Source organism: Palaemon carinicauda, chromosome 9 (genome assembly GCF_036898095.1).
Source record: "Palaemon carinicauda isolate YSFRI2023 chromosome 9, ASM3689809v2, whole genome shotgun sequence".
Taxonomy (NCBI): domain Eukaryota; kingdom Metazoa; phylum Arthropoda; class Malacostraca; order Decapoda; family Palaemonidae; genus Palaemon; species Palaemon carinicauda.
The window spans coordinates 111,414,119-111,423,152 of record NC_090733.1 but is presented as its reverse complement, the minus strand read 5'-3'; the positions used below and the strand labels follow the sequence as shown (position 1 = coordinate 111,423,152).

Here is a 9,034-nt window from a genome sequence, read left to right as displayed (position 1 = left end):
TATTACTTTGTTACCATTTGTATGAAAACACATCTTATAAAATAAGGGTCACAAGATGCAGGACTTATGTCTTGAGTCTGTGCTCAAGCATTCAAGTGGGTAATTTACTTATATGAATCAATGCAAATTAAACCACAATGCAAATAAATGTTGTAAAATTACATCTAGACAATATGAAAAGGTTAAATCACAAGCAGTATGATGGCACACAATAATATACATTATATCACTTTCATCTTGTACTTTAAGACACTGAACTTTCAAGAACTAAAAAAGAATAAAAATGACTATGGAACTGAAATAAAATAGCCAAAATTAGTCCTTCCAAAAGACATATAAGACGAAAAAAAAAAACACTACTGAGCAATAGCAGGTACAACTTTGCTAGATATCAGTAATCTACTTACTTTTCTTCTATTTCAGATCCTCGACGAGAGTTGCTTGTGACAGTTTCATCACTGCCATTGCTATGGTCACTGAGATCTGATGTCCTAACCAAAGGCGTTTCTGGCGTCATAGAGGACAAGGCACGTGAACTTTGTGAAACACTTGAGCTTGACCTTGACAGATGGGAGCTGGTCTCTCCTGGTGAACCAACTGAGAACGAACTGTCCATAACTCCCGATGAAATAGTGGTATGCAAAGACCCAGTAAACATCCCACTCATTGTGTTCATCAGTCCAGTAATGGTTGTTGTCATTGTCTTGTTTGCATCGTTACTTTGTGTTCCAGTCACTGAAGGCACTGAGTCTACAACCACGTCATTGTGGGACACCGTATACGTACCACCAGAACCAACAGCATGTCCATTAGTCCCATCCAAAAGCGATGTTGATGCTATGAATGCTCCTTCGCCAACCCCACTGGCATTGGGAACTGGAGTATTTGAGGGAGCACAAGGATGATTATTAAGGACATTTGAGGAGGGAGACTGGGGTGACTGGGGATCTGTTGGTAAGGAAGACATGCAAGAAACAAGGGTGTTGGTTGAACATTCACTCCCACAGGGCGAAGGAAGACTTACTAATGTACCGCCACTTCCGTCATCATCTGAAAGGGATAATTGCAATACTATAGTTAAATCTTTTATATAAGAAATTCATTCGACACAGTTGAAGCACTGACATTATGGGAATGAAAAGGTCACTTATTGGTTCTTCACAAGCCTAATTATTGCAAAGTACTTAAAAAAAAAAAAAAAAAAGATGACGACTAATAATCCTAATATTGAAAAGCACAGGCCCATACCACAGACAGAAAAATAATTTAATTACAGTAGGGTATGCAAATACAATATGACCTCAACTTATCAGCTATATATTCTGTATATCTCTTTGCTAAGCTACAATTTTAAACGTGCAACATTTTTGGATAAAATAAAATTTTAAGTGCAAAGTGGAATTACTGTCAGCTGTAAGATTTATTGAAAATCCATAAGTGTAGGTTATGCTATAAGGTCTTTTTACTTATCAGAGGACTAGACTCCCAAAGGATGTGTTAAGTTGAAGGTTTACTTTATAGCATGACAATGTTATACCGTTAAATGAGATACTGTAGCTATTAGACATGATTATATATTACAAAACTTTCCTCTCTTGTGGTCTCAAAACTTATATATAACAATAAACAAAGAATACTATAGTAAAAACAAAAGCAAATTAAAAATTGATTTAATAAACCATAAGTTAAAAACACTAATGCAAAATAATTTATCTAAAAAATCAAATTTAACCAAGACCTTTAGTTTAGTATAATTTTTTTAACAAAATCTACTGGAATTCTACCTAGCTGGTCATGTGCATTAGGAAGCAGACAAGGTGATATAAAAATAAATTACAGTAAATACAGCACTAATAATCTTTTTAATAATGTGAGCACAGACTAAAACATTGCCATTTGATCCCTCATGTAAATTAATGAAATTCAAATTGTGGCTCAAGTTCATAAATCAAAACTTATTTTATCCATGCCATAACACCAAGGAATGGTAATTACCATACAATTTACTCATTCACTTAAAGAATGTGTGATTCCAAGTCCTTATCTCAGATGGGTACTTTTACCATCAGATGGGGAGGCTTCCATTGCTAAATTCAGAAGTAATTAAAAACCTTGGTAGGTTGAATCAGGTATGAACAAAACTAGTCAGAGGTCCATAAGGAATGGACTCCAAATAGAATATGACGGATGATGACTTAATTGGGTACTATCTCTTATAATGTGCCTTGTGTGACACAGTAGATGGAACATAATATTCTTTGCAAGCATTTTCTGTTGTAGCTGTCTGCATCCCTTTCAACCTTTTACATTTTGCCCTTTCTCTTTTCATACAGTTGAAACTTTTTTGCTCCAATTTTTTCCAGTAAATCCTTTACACAAGTTCATTAAGTCATCTATACATCTGACTTGATAAGTCTTGTGAGACTAACTGATAATAATAATACTTATGAAGAATCAGTACTTAAGGAAAAAATAATTATCAATCTTTTTTCAAGTCAACTGAATGGAGACTAATAAAGCTAGTGATAAATATCTGCAATCTCTTTATACTAACTTTGTTCCTTGTGTCCATAGACAACCTGAATGATCTTCAGTGAAAGTCATTACTACAAAAAAATTGAGACCATAAACTTCTATCACTTGGAATAAACAAATATAGTACTCTATCTGTGATCAATGAGTAAAAGAAAAAATGCGAGAGAAAGTAGGTGATGACAGCATACTGCACGAATCCCTTGAAAACCATTTTTGTGAAATGTTTAACTAAAAGAGGTCACAAACTATGCAAATTGCTAAGCTATTCTAACATTTCTAAATCATCCATCATTGTAAACCAATCGCCATGTTTGTTAAAATGCCAAGAATTATTCAGTCAGTATTCAGTATGCTCCAGCAATAACGCATTGTTCATTAAAGCCTTAGTTTAAGCTTGCTTTTATTTAGTTTTGATTTATTGAATTTATCAATTTGGGCTATAAGGCCAAGTGCTCAAGTGGGGGTGGGGGGGTTTCAACACCTATGAAGAACAGCTCAGTAACTAGTTAGTTATCTGAATGTATAGTTTCCTATCGATTGACCTACAGTGGCGTCAGTGTGTAGGTATCTATACATAAAGTGTGACCTGACCAATCTAAATTAGTCTCTTCATCTTTGGTTATACTAGTCTCCATATGGATTATACTTCTCTCAATAGAATTTCCTTCCTGTCTCTGCCTTGGATCTAGCTCTTGTTGCCATGGGTATTGACATCTAAGCTCTTCACTAGACATTAATCTCAGGTGGCTTTATGCCTCATCTTGTACCTAAATGTCAATGCTGGTCAAAGATTGGTGTAATTATTGATTAAGGTTTCCTTTGCATACGACTGCTGTACTTGATTTCCAGGTGTTGGAAAACTCAATGCCAAGAGTAAGTAATCTCGTACATCTCAAACAATGCATCAATAACATCACTTTAGCTGCCACAATAAAATTGTTTCTTTGACTGAATTGGATGTATGGATTTTGGTTATATAGCAGGGCAATAGGGGGCAGTAAGGGTTTAGCACCCAAAATCCAACTAAAGCAAAACCCTCAAGTTGAACTACTGGTAAAAGTTAGAAGTTGGAAAGCAAGAGGGAAGAACAAAAGCAGGAAAAGAGGTAAAACAGAAAAAGTAGAAGGATATAAAGCAAGTGCAGCTAAGGGCAAAAGGAATACGGTGAAACCCTTGAGCAATGCCTATAAAGCGCTGTATGAGGTGCACTGATGGCACTAACCCCAAAGAATCACTGAAGCTGGTGAATCCCTTGCAAAAATATTAGTGCTTATCATAATACCTTTAGTTAGACAGTAGAAAAAATGAAAGTGACTTCACCATCAACTCTTGACATTTAAGCACCTCAGAGGGTCATGTCATATAGGGCATGGGTAAAAAACTTCAACTCAGTTTCAAACAAAGCTAATTGAACCTAAAACCAGATTTAAGTTCAAAACTACCTGCAATTTGTTTTAAGTATCTGTGAACCATTGGAATATTCATCACAATACCATCTTTCCCATACATACTACCTCTTTTGTAGAAATATAGGGAGTATTTGTTTACCCGTTTGATCAAAGATAGTTTAAGCTTATCCTACCATTTGTATAAAAACCATGATGCAAACAAAAAAGAAATTAACACAAAAAAGATACTAATTTGAAGAGAATAAAAGTACTAGATTTGCAAAACTTCCTTAAATAATTACCAGTAGGTTATACATAGTATTTGCCTAAGGCAGCATGTTTGGAAAACATCACCAGAAAACCAAAACAACTACTGATAGTAAGTAGACATGATTAAGTAGAGTATTTTATATAAGGTAGCATTCTTCCCTTTCATAAAAAAAACTACACTTTCCTTTACAGTAACTTACTAACTGTCAAAATTCTATCGGCATATCAGGCAATGGAAACCCTCGCACCAATTAGCATATTCCCCTAGAGAATTATTCCATGTTCATTTTGAATGGTGAAAACTCATTTCTATACTAATAGTACCCTTTCTGGGAGTTAAAACATAAGTAATATAAGAGGATTTTACATTTCATGGATGCAAATTTGTATCTTATATGAAGTAAGTAATGCAGAATATACAAAAAAAAAATTAAGTTTATTTAAAATTCTTATAAAACCCTGTCTGCCTCATTTTTCTGACAAAATTTAGGAGAATCCTTATTTTTCATCAGAAATAAAATACAATAAAGCTACACATATCTATAAGGTCAACATGAAATTAAGTAACAAAGGAAAAATACCACAGACTAAAATAACTTACACGGTACAGTATACCAAAGTTACAATTAGCACAAGAACTTCCCTGAAAATGCAACAAACAGTACAGTATACTAAACAAAACGAGAAAGAAATGCTATATGTATTCTGAAGATTCTAAAAACCAAAAGAAATGGAGAGTAAAAACTTCCTCTTTACCAATTGCTATACTCCCTACCCTGTATAGAGGTTGAGAATCATATATAATAAATATACAAACACTAAACATGAAAACATACATAAAGATAAAATAATACAAAAGATAAATTACTTAAGGTAACGGATACAAAAACTAAACTTCTAAAGAAAGAGGCGAGGCATTTAAAGATGCTAAACAGTAGTTACCATAGATGAATCCACTTACAGAATATGAATCCCAATAGTGAACTTACAAAAGCAGTAGAAGTAATGAGCATCTACAAATAATTAAAACAGATAATTTAACATACAATGAACCTTGAGAGAAAGCATCAAAGAACTCATCGTCGCTGACAGCATCAAAGAATCTACGTGGTCTAGGCAGCGAAACATAAGAATTTGCAGGCGTGTTGTAAATGGACGACCCATTGGATGAAACGTGTGAGGCAATGGATTCTTCCAGCTCATGGTGCTCTGTAGCAAGCACTCGGAGAGATTCTTCCAATACACGAACTTTTTCCCGTTCCTCCTTCAACTGTAGATCTCTAACCTGGTAACAAAAAAAAAATAAACTTTAGAAATTTAAACATTACACTGATGATACACATAAGAATTGCATGACCCTCTGCCTTAATACCATTTTTATATCTAAATCATATCCATCTGCTAATATAGGAACTCAATAAACATGTCCAAGTGCAAACCATACAAGACAAAAGTTCATTAGGCCAAAGTCCCATTTACTCTCAGATGACAAGCCAAAAGGATTTCTTTTTTAAATGACAAGTAAAAATTGGAGAAAAGTTTGTATAATATAGACATAAACAAAAGCAGCTGGAATAAAACAAATTAAAATCAAGATGGAAAACACAGCAGATGACCAAAGCAACAATGCAGCAAAGAGTCATTGGTACAGATAAATGCACAAAAGCTATACCACATGTAGCATTCTTAAACTGGAAATCTTTTACAAATTCAAGAATGATCCAAGGGGAAATGTAACAGAGGCAAAGAAAGGAGACACTACATCAAGCATCTTGAGGTATTTTTCACATTAATCAACTTATAAACATAAGATAGGAGAACAACAACAAAGCACACATATCCAAAAAGACAGGAACTGCTAATACTATACATCATACAGCTAAAAAAAAAAACAATTTTACTACAGAAACAAATCAATGAAATGATAAAATCTGCACACAATAGGACTATAAGGAGACAAAAATGCATGTATAGAAAAAACAGAACAAGGAAGCCTGTATGAAAAAACATCTAGTTTCAATGGACAAGATAAGAGTGTGAATTGGACTCTAGCCATAATATTCAGTCACAGCCTAATAACACCATTCTTCGTTTAATAAGCTCTCACTGAAAGCTGATGGCTGAATTTTTAATTGTAATACTATAATAATAATAATGGTAATAATAATAATGATAATAGGTATAAGAATAATAAGCATTCATTTCAGTACTATACCATCATGACTTGTCTTAAACATTACCTTTATCATCATCAATCTACAATTTATTACAACATTCTAGTTATTATTAACATTACACTCGGAAAACCAAATACTACTGCCAGAATTTCATCTCCTAAGAAAATAAAAATAAATTTCACTACAGCATACAATTTCTATTCTATAAAACTAGAAAATAAAAGATTTAGTCTCAATTCTGTCTACGTAGAATTGATATCATCATAAAGGAAGAACACTTCCCAAGCTCATAACTTGAAGGGCTCAAATATTCCTTATAATTTATCAAACCTCAATGAACACTGCACTATCTACTTTATCAGAAACATACCTCTTCTTGTTGCTTCATCAACGACAGACAATGTATTAGGCTGTTTGCCATGTTTCGTGCGGTTCCTGCTAAGGCCGAAAATTTCTGTAAAACGAAAACTCGCACAATTAGAATAGTTTGGCTCTATTTCACTCCTGTAATTACAAGGAATGTATAGCTATTTTCATACTCAGAATAATATCACAATTTTTTAAAAGTAATTTGTATTTTTCCTAACTATAAAAACCTACTGTAAGCTAAGATAAAAACACTCCTATCAAAGATAGGAGTGTTTTTAGCTTAGCTGGAACTCAGCTGTCAAAAGTCATAACAAGGAATCAGCAGTTACTGGCATGAGGTGAGGAAGCCCCACCCCTCCACCTTGGCTAATAAATTGAATAGCCACTTGACCTTCACCTAGGGCTTGCAAGATAATTGATAATGTAAATGAAACTTGAAATACTCAGACTTGTAGCCCGGAAAAATCTGAATTACTTCTAATTAATTTGTGATTTGTTCCTACAGCAATACAAACCCTCATTCTTTAATAAGAGACATACTGTATTCTTGGGGGGGAGGGACGCTCCATAAAATTCCAGGATGTTAATACACTTAAAACTGATAAAGGTCCAGGAGTGGTGATTCCTACCAGCTCCCAACAATTGTGAATTGATTTTCATGAGTTGGGCTAGGTTTCTGTCCACTGATAGATGATGGAGAAAGAATCTATAATGAACGGCCAATTGCGGTAGGCACAGTGTATCCCCAAATTCTATCCATGCTCCCCTCATAAGGAGGATGGAGAGATATTTCTTTAACTGACCTATAAAGAACAGTTTAAGGTTTAAAGGCTGTTCATGAATGGCAGAGGCAAGGGACAGTGACATTGCCCTAGCTAGCAGGACAATTGTCTACAGACTGACCATATATACATATGATTAGCATCCAAACCCCATCTCCACCTATGCTAGGACCATGGAGGGGCAGGCAATGGCTGCTGATGACTCAGCAGGTACACCTATAGGCTTCCCAAAACCCACATCATTAGTTCACAAGGATGGTGAGGTTGCAGACACTACGAGAGACTATTGAGCTTGAGCGCGACTCAAATCCCAGTCTGGCAGAATGCCAGACAAGGATGTTTCCAATGTCCGAACCAACACAAAACAATCGCTTGCGCTCCAAGCGAGCAGAAGGAAAAGAAGAAAAGGGCCAGACACTTCACCTCTTATCCTAAATTAATGTCTCGACTTATCTCAGATAAGATTCTTCTGTCCTGTAAGTAACTAGGTAAGCTACACAACCTGCTATGTAGCTGCCAAAGGAAACAATGAAAATGTACCTAGACTTGTGGGTATACTCCCACGGATAGCGAGCTGTAAAAGTTGCCTGGCACTTCCAGAGTCTAGCCATTAGCACTTGCACCAATGACAGGTTCTTCCTGAAGGCTAGGGTAGATCCAACTTTTTAGCTTTGTGTGATTATATCTAGGTCCCCTTGAGGGAGTGTGCATATGATTGTTCCTATGAAGCCAGAATGAAAGTGTCTCAGGATCTCTTATCTTCCATAACGAAGGAAGTTATGGTTCCCCACCAAGAACAGAAAGGCAAGTCATTCTTGCCCCAATTGTCATTTTGTAGAGAGAAGTAAAACAATTGAAGTTGTGGCTGCTTGGATTCTAGGTCCTTGCCACAATAAATGAATGAATGATTGATAATTATCTGGCATCACAACATCAGTGGTCATTGATGCCGATATAAAGTATTACGCCTACTCCAATCGGTATCAATGATCAGCTGCCACAAACTGATAACAAAAAGTGATGAAGATCTATCCTTCAGAATGGCTAGTGACAAAAGAAGATATGCCATTTTCCTATTTGTTTTACCAGGGCTAACTCGAGTTCAAGCAAGTCCAATTAAAAGAACTGAGGACTCGTCTAAACACTCCAAGCGGATTGAGCTCTAAGGAGATAAAGACCCCCTCTCCTTAAGAATCTAACATATTCTCTTGAGTCTAAGTCTGAAACTAATTTGTACACTTGGATTGGGGAATGAGCGATGTCTTTAAAACCACAGAGATTGAGGGCTTCCCTGATGAAGGAAGAGAAACATAATCTGGGTATCAGTCGACATGTGTCTGCTTGGGAGCAATCAGGGTCTATTTGAAACAATGTCTTCAACCAAATGTTGAGGAATTGGAGAGATGGGGAAAGAGGAGGGGAAAGGCAAGCGTTTAAGTTTCCCGGAGATAACCCAAGATTTTTTTTTAACTTCAATGACAGTTTGCAACAGAAAATCATGATAGTTTTTTAT

The 9,034-nt window shown here is 35.5% G+C and overlaps 1 protein-coding gene across 1 annotated transcript in view; it reads right to left on the bottom strand.

The window, feature by feature from the left end:
- Nucleotides 1-9,034, bottom strand: part of LOC137647047 (oxysterol-binding protein-related protein 1-like) — a 578,280-nt gene that overhangs the window by 444,342 nt on the left and 124,904 nt on the right. The window contains 3 exon segments of the mRNA XM_068380189.1: nt 408-1,050; nt 5,247-5,478; nt 6,741-6,824. Coding sequence (XP_068236290.1) covers nt 408-1,050; nt 5,247-5,478; nt 6,741-6,824 — 959 coding nt within the window.